General features: G+C 42.7%; 1 protein-coding gene across 1 annotated transcript in view; it reads left to right on the top strand.

Moving 5' to 3' along the window:
- The window catches only part of syne2b (spectrin repeat containing, nuclear envelope 2b), a 203,614-nt gene that overhangs the window by 80,645 nt on the left and 102,535 nt on the right, over window positions 1–20,434 (top strand). The window contains exons 16-36 of the mRNA XM_053336226.1: window positions 167–263; window positions 364–563; window positions 2,487–2,651; window positions 4,469–4,609; window positions 4,971–5,072; window positions 5,810–5,983; window positions 6,080–6,238; window positions 6,560–10,018; window positions 10,250–10,384; window positions 10,674–10,799; window positions 11,446–11,639; window positions 12,263–12,383; window positions 13,503–13,576; window positions 13,717–13,840; window positions 13,965–14,264; window positions 15,191–15,786; window positions 16,599–16,754; window positions 16,851–17,001; window positions 18,278–18,436; window positions 19,478–19,645; window positions 19,797–19,898. Of these exons, the coding sequence (XP_053192201.1) occupies window positions 167–263; window positions 364–563; window positions 2,487–2,651; window positions 4,469–4,609; window positions 4,971–5,072; window positions 5,810–5,983; window positions 6,080–6,238; window positions 6,560–10,018; window positions 10,250–10,384; window positions 10,674–10,799; window positions 11,446–11,639; window positions 12,263–12,383; window positions 13,503–13,576; window positions 13,717–13,840; window positions 13,965–14,264; window positions 15,191–15,786; window positions 16,599–16,754; window positions 16,851–17,001; window positions 18,278–18,436; window positions 19,478–19,645; window positions 19,797–19,898 (6,903 nt within the window). The remainder of the gene's footprint in view (window positions 1–166; window positions 264–363; window positions 564–2,486; window positions 2,652–4,468; window positions 4,610–4,970; window positions 5,073–5,809; window positions 5,984–6,079; window positions 6,239–6,559; window positions 10,019–10,249; window positions 10,385–10,673; window positions 10,800–11,445; window positions 11,640–12,262; window positions 12,384–13,502; window positions 13,577–13,716; window positions 13,841–13,964; window positions 14,265–15,190; window positions 15,787–16,598; window positions 16,755–16,850; window positions 17,002–18,277; window positions 18,437–19,477; window positions 19,646–19,796; window positions 19,899–20,434) is intronic.

Genomic DNA, 20,434 nt, shown 5'->3' on the forward strand with positions numbered 1-20,434 from the left:
GGTTTGAATAAGTTGTTTAATTATGTTTTTCTGGAGCATTGGTTTAATCTTGGCAATTTTATTAAGTTGAGATTAAGATTTATGGCACAGTGTGTTTATGTTTTTAGAAAGAATGCAAGAAAAGTAAACTCATCTCTCATGTTTTCCATCCTTTTGTCATTCACAGGATCTGGTAAACACACAGGAGCTTCCTTCTCTGTTGGAAGCAGCTCTTCATAAGTTAAAGCAGGTTTCTGAGAGATATGCAAGCAAATCTGCTCTCGGTAAGTATTCCCTCAGTTTGATTCTTCTTTAACTCATTAAACTCATTAAACAGTGTTGTCATGAAGCACTTTTGACCGACTGTTCATCTTTGCTCCTCAGCTGCAGACTATCACCACGTCAGTGAGCAGGTGAAGCAGCTACAGGAGGACACAACCACAGTTTTGGAGGAGGTGAATGTAACTAAGAGCACTATGGGACGGGTGCTGTCTACCTGGGACTCCTACAGCGACTGCCTGAGCTCCATGCAGGCGTGGGTGGAGCAGGGCTCTGCAGCACACGGACACGGACACAGACCAGAGGTACGATACACAGTCTGGTTCAGAGAGGACAGGAATGATTCTACTCTCTTCACCATGTGATAGTTTTCCTTTTTCTTTGATCTCATACAAATAGATTAACAGTATTATACAGTTATAGAATAGAATAGAACAGAACAGAATGGAACGGAATAGAATAGAATGGAATGGAACGGAATGGAATGGAATGGAATGGAATGGAATAGAATGGAATGGAACGGAATAGAATAGAATGGAATGGAATGGAATGGAATAGAATGGAATAGAATAGAATGGAACAGAATAGAATGGAACGGAATGGAATGGAATAGAATGGAACGGAATGGAATGGAACGGAGTGGAATGGAATAGAATGGAATGGAATGGAATGGAACGGAATGGAATAGAATGGAATGGATGGAATAGAATGGAATGGAATAGAATGGAATGGAACGGAATGGAACAGAATGGAATGGAATGGAATGGAACGAAATGGAACAGAATGGAATGGAATGGAATGGAACGGAATGGAATAGAATGGATGGAATGGAATGGAACGGAATGGAATAGAATGGAATGGAATGGAATAGAATGGAACGGAATGGAATGGAATAGAATGGAATGGATGGAATGGAATGGAATAGAATGGAACGGAATAGAATGGAACGGAATGGAATAGAATGGAATGGAATAGAGTGGAACGGAATGGAATAGAATGGAATGGAATGGAATGGAATAGAGTGGAACGGAATGGAATAGAATGGAATGGAATAGAATAGAATGGAATAGAATGGAATGGAATAGAATGGAATGGAACAGAATAGAATGGAATGGAATAGAATGGAATAGAATGGAATGGAACAGAATAGAATGGAATGGAATAGAATGGAACGGAATGGAATAGAATGGAACGGAATGGAATGGAATAGAATGGAATGGAATAGAATGGAATGGAATAGAGTGGAACGGAATGGAATGGAATGGAATGGAATAGAATAGAATGGAATAGAATGGAATGGAATAGAATGGAATGGAACAGAATAGAATGGAATGGAATAGAATGGAATGGAACAGAATAGAATAGAATGGAATAGAATAGAATAGAACAGAATAGATCTTTATTGTCATTGTCACAAGTACAACAAAATTTTAAAGTGCTCACCAGTCAGTGCATCATTCATTCATAATATAAAAAAAAATATATAAAAATAAAACAATAGAATAAATAAAAATGAAAAAAAAAGATCAATAAATGCTATACATAAAAACAGCCCAACTACATCCTGTCATTGCACAGTCCTATTTCAGTCCGTTGTAAACAGTGTTAATTAGCAGTGTTGAGTGTAGTGATAGCTGTAGGATAAAAGCTGTGTTTCAATCTGTTTGTCCTGGTTTTAACTGATCTGGATCGTCTGCCTGATGGCAACAGTTCAAACAGAGAGTGTCCAGGGTGATTGATGGTGCCTCTTATGTAGAAAGCTGTTGTTTTATTTTAGTTGTGTGTGGAGGAAGCCAAGTACAGATAATCAATAAAGAGGAGACAGGGATAGGAGAGGAAGCTTTTATTTTGAAGGCTGCGGAAAGGGAATTGAGGCCTGGGGAAGCTTGGACTGGTAGCTGAGAAACTGGGGCTGGGGTTTGGAAAGGTAACTGGGAAAGCAGGGCTGAAGTTTGGCTTAGAAGCTGGGAAGAATGGGCCAGTAACAACAAAAAAAGTGAAAAAAGGAAGAACTCTTGCCAAAGTAAAAGATGAAATCAGCTTGGTTTATTCACAAGCTAGACATTTTTGAATACATGAATGGTATTTAGTTTACTCCACCGACTGAAATATGTATGCTAAACTACAGCTAAAATGCATCATAAGAAACATCATTATACATAAATAACATATAATCACATGTTTCTGCCCCCTTGATTAAAACTGTTATTGTTCATGTTTTAATGAAGGTGACTCCAGAGTCTCTGGCCGAGTGGGGGTCCCGGCAGGCTCACCTGAACGAGATGGGTAACTTCCTGATCGAGTCGACCGACGCTCAGATCAGCAGGAGTCTGTCAGAGGAGCTGCGCAGATTTAACTTGCAGTGGGCCGAGTTCATCAAGAGACACACGTTTGTAAGTTTACCGAGCAAGGAAAACCTGCTGAGTGGAGAACAGATAATTATAGTCTGGTAATTATTGTTCAAGACATTTAAGTCTAGTAGAGAAGATGTAAAAGCTTTTATAGACTGACGGAAGGATTACATCAGGGGTGTCAAACATGTGGCCCGTGGGCCAGAACCAGCCCGCCAAGTGGTCCAATCCGGCCCAGTTTCCTTCTTCCTCTTTTCCTTCCTTCTGTCTGTCGTCTGTCCTTCCTATCTTTCTTCCTCCCTTCCTCTCTTTTTTCCTTCCTTCCTTCCTTCCTTCCATCTATCTTTCCTTCCATCTATCTTCCCTTCCATCTGTCTTCTCTTCCCTTCCTTCCTTCTTTCCTCCCTGTCTTCTTTCTCTTCCTTCCTTCCGTCCTTCCTTCCTTCCTCCCTGTCTTCTTTCTCTTCCTTCCTTCCGTCCTCCCTTCCTTCCTTCCTATATTCTCTTCCTTCTCATCCCTCTTTTCCTTCCGTCCTTCCATCCTTCTTTTTAATGATCCGGCCCACATGAGATCAAATTGTTCTGTATGTGGCCCTTGAATGAAAATGAGTTTGACATTCCTGGGTTCCATTAAAGAAGGCTGCAAATAATGATTATGTAATTGTCACATCTATTAATTAATATTTCCAATCACTTCCTGTTCTATTGCTGACATGACTTTTGCAGATTCTCTACAGTTTTTATCCTTCTCATATACTTCACTCTGTCTGCAGGGCTATATCTTTCTCAGGATGAGCCTCTTTGTTGTCATAATGTGTTGTTGGCCTAGTTTCTCATGCTTTTATAAAGGTGCAGGTGACACGCACGGTTTGGCTAATTTAAGGTCTCAGGCGATTGGAATTGAAGCTATGATCGTCCTATTGTTGTAATTATTCCCACGCTGTAATATTAGGGAGTGGCTTCAAGTTGAAGAAGGTGCTCCACCTTCACTATTTGTATGGAGGCAGTAATAAGTGCATGGCTTCATTGTCTTTGGTTACAGTGTATTATCATGCAGCATTCACACTATGGTATTAAATGGGTCAATGATGTTTTTGTGTGTCAATGTGGTTTAGTAAAAATTTAAAGGGGAAAATAAATGTATGAATAACTTGCACACATCCTTTTTTGTGGACTCAGCATCAAATTTCTGCTTTTAATCCATTTAGAGAGAATATATTAGAGGATTATGGCAAAAATGTCTAAGTGGTGTAACCATAAAAACTTTGTACCAAATAATTCAACTTGTTTAAAAACAGTAAATAATCAATAAAACACCATATCAACTAGTTTGGCATGATCGTACATTATAACTTTATATTAAATAAAGCTAATGGAATACAATTGTTCTAAATATTACATTTAATCTGGGTAACCATGGAGATCAGGAAACATTTACATTATTAGTATAAGTCCACTTAAATACACTGTAGGTGATAAAATATTTAATATGTATCATTCTTTTGTGGTTACACCATTTGACATTTTCAGGAGCATTCAGTCTTACTTTTGGTTAAAAAGAATGGTTCAAATGTCATTTCAAATGACATAAAACCAACAAAAATACTAAATGTACATTTTAACAAACCTGATGCTGCTTTTAAACTATTTTTTAAGATATTTTTGAATTGCTCATTTTGCCAACCCTTATTTATCACTGACCCAAATACAGAAAACAAGTATCTATTAAAATGCTGGAATTACCACTGATAAACACACAAACTATGATTTTATCCTCAAGTAAAAGCAAGTTATTACCTCTTAAAAAGCCTCTGTTGATTGTCTCATTGTCATTTAGCCCCTTTATTTACTTTATCCAGGACAGGGTGGCTGAGCCTAGTGCTGATATCCAGGCCGGACCTGAGGACCTCCAGGCTCTGATCAGAGAAGCCTCTCTTATTCTGAAAGAGCCTCTGGAGACAATGGCGGGTCCTTTACGCACCTACAGGAAACGACTACAGGTACAGTAGGACTCATGGAGGAGTAAATCACACACTGACACACAGAGAGAGAGAGAGAGAGAAAGAGAGAGAGAGAGAGGGGAGAGAGAGAGAGAGAGAGAGAGAGAGAGAGAGAGAGAGAGAGAGAGAGAGAGAGAGAGAGAGAGAGAGTTTTAGAGGAAAACATTTTTGTGGAATAAAAGCTTTTGATTTAAACATTATAAAGATTAGATGTGAACCCAATGCCTGCTCTGAAGTAACTGATCTCAGGATGCATTTATTAGCCTATCAAGTGTTCATTTTATACACTCTTATAACCATATGTTCTGTAAATGGCCAGATATGTCTCTCTTGTGTTAACTGTTTGCTCTTTGCCCTTCAGTTTTTAATGAGGAAGATCAGAGAAGTGGATCTGGAGACGCTGGCTCCCTCCCCAGAATGCTCATCGGATCAATTACAGAGACTGAAGCAAGCTGTACCTGAAGTATGGACGTTTCCTTTTCCTTTTATTCTTTGTTCATATAATATCTACCATATTGATCCAAATATAACACAATTGGCCTTTTCCAACATCTGTCTGTTACAAAAGATTTTTTGAAGATGCATTTTCACAAGTTTCCCTCATATACTATTGATTGAAAGAGAAGAGAGCCCTCATCCTTGAATCATTTTCCTTTGTCAAAGTGAAATAAAACTATTAAAGCAGAACTTAAATCTAACATTTCTGTGGATTCTCTAAGGATTACTCTTTTTCTCTCCTGTCAGTCTTATTTTCTCCAGTAGTTAATGGTAGTTATTATTTTTCAAACTGCCTTTTTGTCTTTTTGAGCTCCTTGTCATCTATGACAGCTCTAATTCTTGGCTGCTTGATAGAAGATTCAGTCCAGGGTCTCTTTCTGCAGTAAAGATGTCAGAAGAAGCTTTTGGACTTTTTCATTTTCTCTCATAAATATCTTTCCTAAGCACATTACACGAGGTACCAGAAACTCCTGCAAGTGAAACTGAAGGAAACATTTTTAGCAGCTGCTTACTTCAACAGAGTCATTATAAATGGACTTGAGGACACTTGTTAGCCAGGCAATAGTAAGGCCACAAACAGCCCATAATATAACAGACAACCATCAAGTCATTTTCAAGAAATTCTTATATTCAGGCTTAAATGGTTATTCATACAGTATGCAATATCCTCTTTGTTACCATCCACACTGTTGTTGTCACCAGGTAATACAGACCCTGTGTGAAGCAGAGCAGGTGTGTGCAGAGCTGCAGCACAGTGTGTCGGGCTTGGACAGTCGCTTGGCTGAACTTCTGCACTGGGAGAGGGAAGCTAGGGAGCTCTATCAGCTACTGAGGGCTGCAGAGCGACAGCAGCAGGGCCAGGACCCAAGAGCAAAGGTGAGATGATCCACCGAACAAACTTACTTCATAAAGAAACTGTAAAGCTTATTTTGGGAATTGTTGATAGATATTAGACTGTATTTATTCCTGCAGGTCCTGATTTCCCGTGGTCTACAGCTGGAGGGTCAGGTTGTGACAGAAGAGCAGGACCTTCAAGTGATAGTGATGACAAATCAGAAGAACTCTCCCATCCAATACCTCCATGCATCCGCCATGCAGGACCGAGTGCGAGCTGCTGTTGCTCAGTCACAGGCAAGTTGTCCTTTCATTACTGACTTACCATTGAGTTTGACATATTTTGTTCTTGAGACACTAGAAAAAGAGAAAAGTTAAGGAGGACACAGGAAGGTATTTCTAGAAACAGTTAATCTCTGCTTATTTTCTGGGTTTCTTTTCATCCTCAGTATTTTATCTGTTCCATTCAAAGAAACATTTCAGGAAACAAAGGCTTAAAACAATCACAGCTCCTCCATGAATCAAATAAAGCTCCATTTAACTCAATCTGTCAACATTTATTGTTATGTAGTACAATATATTAAAAGGTTGTGTTTTCGTATGTGTTTCAAATTCCAGGAAGCAGTAGGCATGCTGAGCAGTATAGGAGCCAGAAGAGACCGGAGTAAAAGTCCCCCAGAAGGGCCTCCATCAAAAGTCTTTATCCATGATGAAGACAAACCTCAACATCTAAGACAGCCAGACACCACAGAGCCAACTCAGAAGCCAGAGACACCGGCAGTTTCTCATCAATCTCATGAGATTTTTGTGCCAAAGATAGTGGTGCAGGAATTCAGAGATGAAAAAATGACTTCTCCTCCATTACCATATTCTTATGCACAAGCTGTGAGCCAGATGAGAACAACGTCACCACCAGAAGGCCAGACTGAGGCCTGGACAGTGACTACTACACAGATGACGGAGCACGTATTGATACAGCAACAACAGCAACTGCAGCAAGAACAACTTAACATACAAATGGAGAAAGAGCTAAAACACCAAGAACTGAAGCAAAAGCAATCACAAGAAGTAGTGCAGGAAACAAAACATCCACAACAGCAGCAGAAGCAAGAACAGCAAGAACGGGTGGAGCAACAGCAGGTAGAAATGCATCAATATCAAGCTCAACAGCATGTGATAACACAGAAACAGGTCGAAACACAAGTTAAACAGACAACTGAGACCCGTAAGCAGACTTCAACTCAACAACCAGCAGTGAAGAAACCTCTAAGCTCCCAAGAGCTTCAAAGCAGAAAGGCTAAGGCCATGAAGAACCGGCCCTGGCTTCAGAAACAAGGCCCAGGAGAGCAGAAAACTCCAGCTGCAAAACCAGGTCAGGAGTCCACTCAGGAATCGGTCCAGAGTACACGGCCTGAGTCACCTGCCAAAGCTACTAAGCAACAAAAACAGCAAAAGAAGCAACAAACTCAGAAATCTAAAAATCAAGAACAGCAACAAGAACAACATGCAAAACAACAGCAAAAGCAACAGGAACAAATACTGCAGCATCAACAGCTACAAGAACAACAAAAGCAAGCAGAGCCTATCGTAAAACAGGAACAACCAGATTCAGACACTAAGGCTAAAACCCAGACTACAACTACAGCTCAGCCTCACCCACAAGCAAAGGCTCAAAGTAAATCACAATCTCAAGCAGTGGTCCAAATGCAAGTGCAGTCGACAAGTGTCTCCAGTCAGGAATCACTGAAAACCACATCACAAACCAGAATGAGCCAAGGTCAGTCACAGAAACAAGTTCCTCCACAGCTACAGCCACAGCCACAGCTACAGCCACAGCTACAGCCACAGCCACAGCTACAGCCACAGCTACAACTACAGCCTCAGCTACAACCCCAGAGTCCAGTTCAGTCCCAAACAGTTGGGCCTCAGGTACCGAAACAGCCACAGGGTCAACCCCAAGCTCTTGCCCATGGTCAAGCTGTAGCTCAAGCGCAGACATGGGCTCAAATCAGACCGTCATCTCCAATGCAGGGCCAAATTCAGGTACCGAAACAGCCACAGGGTCAGCCCCAAGCTCTTGCCCATGGTCAAGCTGTAGCTCAAGCGCAGACATGGGCTCAAGTCAGACCGTCATCTCCAATGCAGGGCCAAATTCAGCCTCCTCTGCCATCCCACGTTCAGCTTCGCACTCATCCACAGTCATGGGGCCCTGTCAGACCACCATCCCCTAAGCCAGCTGTACAAACACAGGCCCAAACTCACACTCAGTCAATAGCTGTGGCTCAAACCCAACCTCGGTCCATGGCCCAGGTTCAAACCCATCCTCAACCAATGGTCCAAGCCTATCATCAGCCTCAAATCCATGCTCAGTCCATGCCCCAGGCTCAAACCCATGTTCAGCCAATGCCCCAGCCTCGTATCAATGTCCAACAAATGGCACAGCCTCCAATGCATACTCAACCAATTCCTAAACCCCAAGTTCCAACAGCCCAGTCAATGGCCCAACTAAGTCGTACCCAACCTTTGACTCAACATCAAACACAAGCTCCACCTGTTGTCCAGCCTCAGGTTCATTCTCATCCTATGACTCAGTATCACACACATCCTCAGCCAGCAGCCCAGCACCCAGGCCATGGTCCCCAAGGCCAGCTGCAGGCTTGGGCTCAAGTCAGACCATCATCCCCAATGTCTATCCAGCATCCGCAGGCTACGGCACAACCCCAACTTTACCCCCAGGGTTACTCCCAGGCTCAGTCTCCATCCCAAAGTCAAGCTCAACAGTCTCAGGGTTACCCAGCAGTTCAGGCTGTACCACAGTGGGCCCAAGCTGGGCCCCAACGAGGACCTCAAATGGGGCAGTCTGGATATTCTCACATGGGGCCATCATATACTCAGCCTCAGATGCAGCAACAAGCACAAACTCAGCTTTGGGCTCAAACACAATCTCAAATGAGACCCCTCAGCCCCATGCAACAACCACCTCAAATGAGGCCCCAGAGTCCCATGCAACAACCACCTCAAATGGCTTACAATATGGCTCATGTCCAGCAACAAGTCCAAGCTCAGCAACAGACCTGGGTGCGGGCAACGTCACATCCCCAGCCCCAGCGCCAGCCATATCCCCAGCCCCAGCAATATTCACAGGTTGAGCCTCAGTACCAAACTCAGCATCAGCCTCTGCCTCAAATGCAAGCTCAAATACCTCCCCAAATGCAACCACCACACCAAGCCCATCCTCAGCTTCCTGCACAGGTCCATATTCCACCTCAGCTGCATGTCCAGTCCCAAACAAACATCCAGATACAGCGAACTGCACAATCAAATCTGCAGGCCCAGACTCAGCAGCCTCAGCTCACGCTTCAGACTCAGCAGGCACCTCCGCAAACCAAACCTCAGGCCCAACCTCAACCACAGCTGGAGATGCAGGCACCAACCCAATCTAAAAGTGAATCACAACAACAACCCAAACATGTGGTCCAGTTAGCTCTACAACCTGACGTTAAGCCACCAACTCAACCTAGCGTTCAGTCACCAACCCAACCTAAACCTGAAAAGCTTCCACAACCCATACCTGAGCCCCAGTTACCAACACAACCCAAGGAACAGTCACCAACCAAACTCAAGGCTGAATCGCCACCACAACCACAACCCAAACCACAGGCCCAGACAACACCACAGCCTGAAGCTCAAGTACCAGCTCAACCTGAGGCTCAATTACCAACCCAACCCATGCCTCAATCACCCCCACAAGCCAGAATCCAGACTCAACCTCTTCCACAGTCAACACCTCAACCTCAGTCTCCTCCGCAACCCAAACCTCAACAGCCCCAAATCGTTCTCCTTTCCCAGGTCAATGTGTCGCCTCAGTCCCAAGCTGACTCCCCAGACCTCTGCATCAATCCTCTGGCCCTGGCTCAGGCTCCTCCACAGGCCTACACAGAGGCTTATGCCAAGGCCCAAGCTTTAGCCAGGAACGGCTTTGAGGAGGCCAAGCATTGCCTGCAGGAGCACATCCTGGAGGCCGTCAATGTCTTCAAAGACAAACGTATATCGGCCGAGCAAACATCAGTGAAAGAGGTAAACATAATTATTCATAATCATTTCTATAGCATCAGTTAGTATTTTCACTCCATTGCCAGTCTATGCAACAGTTAAAATCATATGGTTGTTTATTCTTTCTTGGAAAATAAATCCTTTGGCACACAGGAGTTGAACATTGCACATTTCTGGCAATAGATTGAGAAACTATGATGTAATGCCTTTTTTGTAACTGAAATCAACCAATTTCCAATTTGCCTTCCCCTTCAGGAGTCTCTGAGGATCCTGGACCCAGAGATGCTGGAGGAGTTCCTGAGAGCAGCCAAAGGCATGGAGGCCTTCTGTACCCCTTCACAACTCAGTGACATGGAGTTCTTCACCCAGTCTGTCAGGTCACAGTGGGAGGTAACTCACTCTATAAATGGGAGTTTGTTTTTAATGATGTTTTTTTATTGCAATTGAAAGTGGAGCAGTAACAGTTACAGTTAATTCTAACGAGGCTTTATTGTGTTGTTTGAGGATCCTCTGCACAAGATAATTGCTTGTGCATGTCTTTAAACCACAAATGTGTTACTGTTGCAACATTTTCTGCCCAGAGCATGCACATGTAGCATTAATGTCATAAACTTTTATTGAATTCTATGTTCTAACATGTCATGTGGTTTTTCTTAACCCATTTTATTTTATCATCCAGACCGTCAAGGCTGAGATCTCAGGCTTGTTGCAACAATCACGGTTTGACATAACAAAGAAATTCTTTAACACAGCTGCCCTGCAGTGTGAGATGAATTTAAGACGCCGATTAAGAAAGCAAGCCCAGGTAGCTGAATCAGTAGAGCTGAACTTTTGGCAGGCATGTTTTGGTGGATAGATAGAGAAGCAGCTAAATGATCTGCTCTGCTTAACTAACTCTTTCCCTCCTCCTTCTTTGTATGCCTCTAAGGAGACTCTGAGACTGGGACATGGTAAATGTGATACTTTATTCTGGTTGCTTGTCTAAGAGACTGCTGTTTTTATTGGAGTGTCTTTTCACCCTAAAAGACCATTTATTGCCTTCACAGTAGTTTAACAGACAAACAACCAATTACAACCGACAGAAAAACATGAATTTATGAATTTAAATGAATTTCTCAGGTGTTATACAATATAAACAACATATTATAGATGTTATTACATTTTCAGTAAAAGATAAAAACAGCATTCTTTTATTATTTGTGCTGTTCACCTGTTGCTGCTACCATCCGGGGATAGATTGCATGTTGTAGTGCGCACAAAAATTAGAAATGAATTATATTACAGTCAAATAAACAGGTGGGTTAAAACTATATTGTAAGTGTATGCAGAGTTTGTAAAATATGAATAAAAAAAAAAGAAAAAGGAAGTTTATAGTACTAATCCCCTAATTGCAAATGTAATTATTACCGTGCCTGTCTGCTCACTGTTTTTATTATGTCAACATCCACCAGGCTTGCTTCTCAGGAGACGGCAGCCTCGCCCAGGCAGAGCAGCACCTGGAGGCCCTGAAAGAGCTGTGTGACACGCTGAGCCCCGAGGATGCTCACCGACTGGCCCAGACTCAGCTGAGGGAGTGTGAGAAGAGGCTTGCTGCCATCCAGCGTCAGTTCAGTGGAGACCAAGATGCACCTCTCCCTGATTCAAGGTGAGATATGATTAAGAGAAATAAAACAGCATGCAGTGAGCACTCAGGGCCCAAAAAGGTGTGATTATTAGACTTGGCAAGTCATTTATTCAATTTCTGAGTTTTAAAATTGCAGACAAGTCATTAAATTGCAGTATCGCACTCTGCTGGCTGCTAAATCACTTGTTAAGATTTGGAAGATTGGAAGATTTGGAGACAAAGATGGACCATTTAACCTCTACAAGGCCATTTATTTAACAGAAAATGTTTGGGAATATAAAATAATTCATCATTTCAGTTGAATTGTGGGGCATGAACTCTGAAATCTTTTGATTCCTGTCATCATGCCGCCGCTATAAAGCCCCCCTGGCAATAATAAAAAAAAAAAAAAAACATACCAGAACTCTTTCATTCACACTGCCATAAACATTTTAAACAAAAAAAAAACAACAGTGTACTTTTATGTACCCATACCATCTATTATGATCTGTCTAAGTTATTTATGCTCTTATTCTGTTTTTAAGCTGATTTTCTGTCACAGCAGACAGTAAAGTTTCTCTTGTGACTGTTAAAAAGACAGATGTTATCTTATGCAGCAGTTCAGATTAAATGTTAAAATCATTATTACTGTTTCTTTATCACAGGATTGCTGTTCCTGTTCCTGTTCCTGTTCCTGTTCCTGTTCCTGTTCCTGCCTTCAGTGAAGATCTGACTGCACAAAAGGAACCCACAGGACCAAGTGACAAACCTCAGATCTCCGTTGAGGTATGACTCATTCCCACTGATACCTGATATCATGTCTAGATAAAACTAGACACTAGAATTTATTTTAACCTTTCAAACTGCTTTTATCCAGATATGTTTTGTACACCATGCGAGAATTTCTAATAACTACCAATTTCCATGATTCCAACTGATCACTGTTCAACGCCATGCAGATAACAGCGCCTGACAGACCAAACCTTTGATTAAGAAACTAACTGTATTGTTAGAAAGAAAGTCTGGTTTGTTGCTTGGTAACAATGTGTTTTGCAGGATCAAGTTGTTCATGTTAGATTCTGTTTTGCAGTCTGATAAATAATAGGTTTATAAAGTTAACTTCTAAAGAAAGGGGGGATGTGGTGATAGGAGCCATTAGCTCTTCCATCCACTAGGTGGCAGCCTTGTGTGGTACAGTTACATTGCTTAGACCAGGGGTGTCAAACATACGGCCCGTGGGCCAGATACGGCCCGCCGAGGGGTGTGATCCGGCCCACTTGCCATCTTGTGTTCTTTTCCTTCCTTCCATCTGTCCTTCCTACCTTCCTTTTTTCCTTTCTTCCTTCCATCCGTCCTTCCTCCCTACCTTCCTTTTGTCCTTTCTTTGTTCCTTCCTTCCTCCCTTCCTTCCTTCCTTCCTTTCTTCCTTCCTCCATTCCTTCCTTCCATCTGTCCTTCCTACCTTCCTTTTTTCCTTTCTTCCTTCCATCCGTCCTTCCTCCCTACCTTCCTTTTTTCCTTTCTTTGTTCCTTCCTTCCTCCCTTCCTTCCTTCCTTTCTTCCTTCCTCCATTCCTTCCTTCCATCTGTCCTTCCTTCCTTTCTTCCTTCTTTCCTTTCTTCCTTCTGTCTGTCCATCCTTCACTATCTCTCTTTCCTTCCTTCCTTCCTTCCTTCCTTCTCTTCATCTTTTTAATGATCCGGCCCACATGAGATCAAATTGGCCCTTGAATGAAAATGAGTTTGACACACATGGCTTAGACCCACATGAGTAAGTATCGTAGAAGAAGAATGTTTGATGACCTGTTGTTAAAAAACACATTAAATGGCTGAGCTTGCCAACAGAGACCTTTCTCACTTGTTTCATTTAAAATATTACAATACTTACTAAAAATTACTTTTTCAGGTGTCACAAGTGACAGTGAAGACAGTCACTGTGGAGAGGAAGGAGGTTGAAAAGCAAGCGTCTGTAGAGGAAGAAGTCAACAAAAAGGAAGCTTCAGAAAGGTAAGGTGAATTTAAAGCTGTCTGAATAAGCTAACATGACACACATTGTATCATCAAACCTGTTTGGACATCATATAAACAATGTCTCTGTTTGTTTTAACTTATAACATCTCCAGATATGACAATTGTAAGAGGACTCTGCAAGCTCAGCTGGCCAAAAATATACAAAGCATCAAAGATGTTCCCTCGGACTCCATCACTCTTAAAGGCCTCCACACACGGCTCCAGGAAATACAGGTACACTATAAGTTTGTGTGTATCAGAGATTTAAATATTATCTACATATTTTAATGGATGTTTAATAAGCAAACAATGCCCCAGGAGTTGCCAGTAGTTTTGAGTTGAATTCCTTCTTTTTCAGTCTCTGAGGCAGGAAACCGAGTCTCTGTGGTCAGACTATGCAAACCAATGCTCCCAGTGTTCCCAGTTGAATGGGAACAATGGTTTGGAGCAGGAGAGGACGGAGCTGCAGGAGCAGTGGCGCAGTCAACAGTCAGACCTTCAGAGGAGGGGCAGCTCGTTGGCCGCCGCCCTCAGACAGATCGACTCCACAGAGAACCACATGGTGGACTTCACCGATCGTCTGGACCGATACTTGAGACAACCGAAAGACATCACCGCCTTCACACTGTCCAGTACCAACATCCTGAAAGATATAAAGGTCTGCTGTGAGCCATCAGTATCAGTCTTTTCTGTTTAATTCAGTTAAGTTTGTAGCATGAAAATGACCTCTCCATTCATAGATATTGATAGACTCTTCCCTGAGGTACAGATTTAAGGTGTTGAGAAGAGTGCAGCCTGTATTATCAAACTAAACAAGTAGAAAACACATTCTGGTCTTTAAATGGGATGATTGAAATGCAATGATGACAAAATACATGCGTCCAAGTGTGATCTGATTGATTTGTTGTTGAGTTGATGCAAACAGATAGATTCACTCTGTGCAGTGTGAGGTGAAGAAGTGTCTGTGTGAGATGAAGCAGAGCAGTCATGAGGAAAAAGCACAAACTGGTGGAAGATAACATAAAAACTGGAGTTAATTGACTGAAGTGAATAAACAGACTCTAACATTGAGTTTCTATCTTAACCCTCCTGTTGTCCTCGAGTCAAGGAAGGAAGGATGGAAGGAAGGGAGAAAGAAGGAAGGAAAGGAGGGAGGGAGGAAGAAAGAAGAAAGGAAAGGATAGAGGAAAAAGGAAGGAAAGGAGGGAGGAAGATGGAAGGAAAGGAGGGATGGAGGGAAGATAGGAGAGAGTGAAGGAAGGAAGGCAGGAGGAAAGAAAGAAAGAGAGAAGGAGGGAGGGAGGAAAGGACAGAAGGAAGGAAGGAAGGAAGGGGAAGGAAGGAAGGAAGGAAAGAAGGACAGAAGGGAGGAAGGAAGGAAGGAATGAAGGAAAGAGGGAAGGAAAGAAGGAGGGAAGGAATGAATGAAAGAAGGAAGGAGGGAAGGAAAGAAGGAAGGGAGGAAAGAACAGTCAAAACAGACAGGGTCAATTTGACCCGGGAGGACGACAGGAAGGTTAAACAGCTTTACCATAAAAACAAAAATAAAAATCAATCGTGTTATTTTAACTTCTTTTTCCACAGGAACTTGACGACAACATCCAGAATGAACTGGACCAGCTGTCCCGTCTGGACCCTGAATCCAGCAACCTGGACCCCAGAGACTGTTTCCCTCTGTCCCGTGAGGTCAAGAACCACAAAACCAGCCTGGATCAGCTCCGCCAGCAAGTCCGCAAGAGCGAGGCAGCCGCCCGCGCCCTCGACCGCTTCCTCATGTCCCTCCGCACTGTGGATGAAGACATCTCTGGAGTCCAGGGCGCCCCCTGCAGCGATGCCGTGGTACTGCAGGAGTGCCGCTCCAAGCTGGGTCTGATCAGGCAGAGCATCGACAGTCTGAAAGATAAAGCGCCTCAGCTGGATCTGCTCCTTCAGGGGGCCAGACTGACCGTCACCAGGGACGGCGTTCCAGCGTCCTGCCTGGATATGGTGAGCGCCCTGCTGAGGAAGCTGGAGGAGGCTGACAGTGGGATTGCAGGTCAGCAGCAGAGCATCAAGAAGGATACACAGAGTAGGTCTCAGGGTCTGAGGAAGAGGACGCTGCTGGGGGAGATGAGCAAGCTGCAGGAAACCATCGAAACTCGAGGCCTGAAGGAGCCCACCATGCCTGCTGTGCAACAGAGGTGTGTGTTGACTGTCTGCTATGCTTTTAATATAATTGTTTAAAGACCATGTAAGGTGAATTCAGACATTTTCTTCTAAACACATTAAATAGGTCATAAATGTATTTCTAAAAATGGTGTAAAAAGCATTTCAACCATTTAGATTTGAATTGTGGAGCTAGGCTTCACAAACTGTGTTTCAAGATTTCTGTGTTCAGGATTTAGTGATTAGCATAAACCCGCCCCTGCTGCTGTAGAGGTATAAATACATTCAGCACACACTACTACTACTACAGGCTACAGTTAGCCAGTTAGCTGAGTTAGTCACCAAGCTAGCCGCTGAGTTAGCTGCCGAGCTAGTGGTGGTTTCTGGTAGAGGTGGTGACTTTGATTGACAGGTGACACTTGGTAGGGGGCGGGGCTTCAGCGTTTGGGAGCAGAGAAAGAGGCTGATTTTTACACAACTTTGAAGCCTAATTTCATATATTTGGCGATTTTTTTAATCATTCAAATTTGGCAGGGTGGTTAACAACACACTTTTCTGTGGTATGTCAAACTCAGAACACATATTTATTCTTACTTTACACGGACTTTGAATGGATTATGCAGGTTTAAGGTTTGATTTCACTTTTTTTTAAAGTGTGTACTCTTCTCCCTAGCTATTTTGTTTTTGATTCCATCTTTTCCATTAATGTGTGTTGTGTTAAAGGTCACACTGTGAACCAGAGTTGTTCTAAAATATCGATCTGTGAAGTATTTTAAGACATCTCTGTAAAGGAGAAAAATGCACATTCCAAAAAACGATCTCTTAACAATAATCTTGTATTTTTCAGGCTTCGTGTCCTGTCAGATTTGGAGAGTCAGCTGCAGGCTCAGAACTCAGAGCTGCAGAGCCTCCGTGAACTTCAAGAGGGGCAGGAAGGAGGAGAAAACCCCCTTCAGGAGCTGGAAACTCAGTATGAGGAGACTGAAAGAGCTTTGACTGACAGGTAGGTCAGACATGATGAAAAATCAAGTGATATTATATGTCAGCAGAAGATATGTCTACATCTAAAATCTCCTCTGTTATCTTCCTCGTCCTGCAGGAAGCAGCAGTGCAGCGACCTGGTGGAGCAGCTGAAGAAGTTCCAGAGCTGCCGAAGCCACCTGAGCAACACCATGCAGCGAGCAGAGCAGACCATCAGCGATCAGGCCTCCTACATGGGCAAAGACAACCTGCAGAGGATTATAACCAAGGTGAGTCCACACAATGACTTTTACACTGTCTGCAAAAATAATTTCCTTTTAAATTCAACATTTGCTTCTGTTGACAGCTCCAGAGATAATGAATCATTTCCTAATAAGCTTGGGGTCCTTGGATACTCTGGACTATTTTAAAAAAGCACAGTTTAGACAGGCATTTAGGTAGTTTGTGATATTTCATGTTTTAATTTGACCACCCTTTGTATATTTTATCTGGTGTCTTATTTCAATTCTGTATGATTGTGTTTAATTTGATTTATTTTAAATGTGAAGCACTTTGTGACTGTTGTCTGTGAAAGGTGCTATATGAATAAACTTAACTTTGCTTCCTATGACTTCCGGCCCGCTGAGGGAAGCAATACGGCCCACTATCCTTTCTGTGTTCTTTTCCTTCCTTACATCTGTCCTTCTTTCCTTCCTTTTTTCCTCTCTAACTTTCTTTTTTCCTTTCTTTGTTCCTTCCTTCCTTCTGTCCTTCCTTCCTTCCTTCCTTCCGTCTGTCCTTCCTTCATTTCTTCCTTCCTCCCTTCTGTCCTTCTTTCTGTCCGTCCTTCCTTCCTTCCTTCCTTCCTTCCATTTGTCTTTCCTACCTTTCTTCCCTCCTTCCTTTTGTCTGTCTATCTTTCCTTCCTTCCCTTCTTATTTCCTCCCTTCCTTCCTTCCTTCCTTCCTTCCTTCCTTCCATCTTTTTAATGATCCGGCCCACATGAGATCAGATTGGTCTGTATGTGGCCCTTGAATGAAAATGAGTTTGACACCTCGGCTGTAAAGTGTTGTGCTTCATATAAATTGGTAAAACAGCTTAAATTCATAAATAAAAAGCATTTAAAATATTAATATTCATGCATATAAGACAACAAATATACACAAATATGATAATAAATACATTTTGAATTCTGTTTCAATACTTTAAACACATGCAATACAAACACACACATACAGTAGACAGTGAGTGTAATGGACCAGTAGATGGCAGACATATTCTAAAATAAGATCACAGTGTGTTCAGGTGTGTTTAGTTTAGTTTATTTGGATCCCCATTAGCTGTTACCTAGGCAACCGCTACTCTTCCTGGGGTCCATGTTAAAATAAATACAACCAATTGCAGTTACAATATAAGATAAATGCCTAAATACCTAAATAGAGCACCCCAGCTTATTCCACAGAAAAATGGCTCTATACATACATAACAGTTTATTTCATGGCATTTGTTCTAGGTGTAGGAATTATCACCTCCTCACCTCTGAGTTCACATGTGCCTTCTCTGCAGGTCCGTGATATTAAGGAGGAGCTGGGCGGCCTCGGGGAGCGTATGGAGGAGATGAGGGGGGTTTGTAGGCAGCTGCAGTCCCAACTGAAGAAGTTCCCAGACTGCAGCGAGGCTCCGTTCGAGGCGGAGGCCGACACGCTGATGGACAGCTGGCTGGATGTAAGCACTCATGTGGGGAAATGACAGGAGAACGTAATGATTAAGAGAAGTGTTGCTGAACTTGTATTTATAGGAAAATGTGCCCAGATCTATAGATGGAGAGGAGGATTTAAAAGTTAAGACACAACTGAGATATGAATTGTAGCATAAAGCTTTACATTGTAGGAAAGAGAGAGTAATGGCAAATGACATTCATATACAGAGCTTCATTAACTTATTGAGCGGCATAAAACAGCCTGTTATAGAATAGAGAAAATATATAAAATCATATATATAAATCATCCTTTAATAAAGTACTTAGAAAAATACTAGAACAAATTCTACAAAGGGAAGAAATTTGTCTGCTATGAAATGTGCTGAGGTTAATGTTGTCCTCGAGTCAAGGAAGGTAGGGAGGAAGAAGGAAGGAAAGGAGGAAGGAAGAAGGGAGGAAAGGAAAGGAGGGAGGAAGGAAAGGAAGAAGGGAGGAAAGGAAAGGAGGGAGGAAGAAGGAAGGAAAAGAGGGAGGAAGGAAGGGAGGATAGGAAAGGAAAGAAGGAAGGAAAGGAAGGAAGGGAGGAAGAATGAAGGAAAGGAGGAAGGAAGAAAAGAGACAAAAAAAGAAAGAAATTGACCCCGTCAGTTTTGACTCTTCCTTCCTTCCTTCCTTCCTCCCTTCCTTCCTTCCTTCCTCCTCCTCCTCCTCTCTTTCTTTCCTTCCTTTCTTCCTTCTTTCTTCTTTCCTTCCTTCCTTCCTCCCTCCCTCCCTCCCTTCCTCTTTCTCTCTTTCTTTCCTCCCCCTCCCTTCCTTCTCTCCTCTGTCCTTCTTTCTTTCCTTACTCCCTCCCTCCCCCCTTCCTTCCTCCCTCCTTTCCTTCTTTCCTCCCTCCTTTCCTTCCTTCTTCCTCCCTTCCTTCCTTGACTCGAGGAGGGTTAAAGATAAAACTAAAAGCTGTCAAAAAAGTTTAGAATAAATCAAGTTTTGGGAAGGTGAAGGGGGAAAAGAGGAACATCACATCTTTCTTCTGTCTAAACTGAACTGACGTGTTGTTGCTCTCGCAGGTGACCGAGAAGACGGACGCATACATGGATAACCTCCGGGTGGCGCTGGAGCTGTGGGAGAAGCAGCTGATAGTTGGAGGAGAAGTCGACAGCTGGGCAGGAGCCAAACTGGTCCTGTTTGCAGAGAGCCACCCCTTCAATAACGAGCAACAAGTGCTCGCCATGAGGGTAAGATTCTCCTTAAAAGCCTCACACATGCTCTCAGCTGCACCCGACAGTGTATTTATAATGTGATAGTGATGGAAAATCAACTTTATTTCCCTGATCTTTAATTTTAAACATCTCTAGAGTTTTTACTAAGCTCTGTTTTATTATGTAGGATGAGATTCACGTCAACGAGGAGAACATTGAGCATTTCCACAAGAAGTCTGTAGAGATCCAGGAAATGCTTCAGACTCAGGAGCCTCCACTGGAGCTGCAGGTGAGCAGAAATATCGACTCATCTTATCCCTTCTGCTTTTATTATTATGAACTATAGACTGTATAAAAGAAATGGACGTAACATCCGTGACATCACCCATTGGTTTGTGGACTGCTGCTCGGAAGCCAATAGTTTCTAATCTAGGCAGCGCCATCTTGAAAATTTCAGGTGCATGCTGGGAAAAATAAAAACACGGATTCTACTTATATGAGCATGAGGCGGAGTCATGGTCAGAGCGGGGAGGTTGCTATGGTTGCGAGTGCTGGATCTCGAGGACATTGGTCAATCAACCTGTCAATCAGGACGTAGCCACGCCCTAATGCATACCCTGCTTTATCGTCAAATATAAAATCAGGGAGGCCAAAATGTCCCAAATGAACATCATACTGCATTGAAGAAGGCTTTAAACTAGCGATTGAGACCATAAACACATTTTGAAAACGTTTACTGAGGTTAGAAATCAAGTGCGAAGTTGGTGAATTCTCCATTGACTTGTATAGACACGGTCGCCCCCTGGTGGCCTTTTGATAGAATGC

The sequence above is a fragment of the Scomber japonicus genome, chromosome 16 (assembly GCF_027409825.1).
Source record: "Scomber japonicus isolate fScoJap1 chromosome 16, fScoJap1.pri, whole genome shotgun sequence".
NCBI classification, from domain to species: domain Eukaryota; kingdom Metazoa; phylum Chordata; class Actinopteri; order Scombriformes; family Scombridae; genus Scomber; species Scomber japonicus.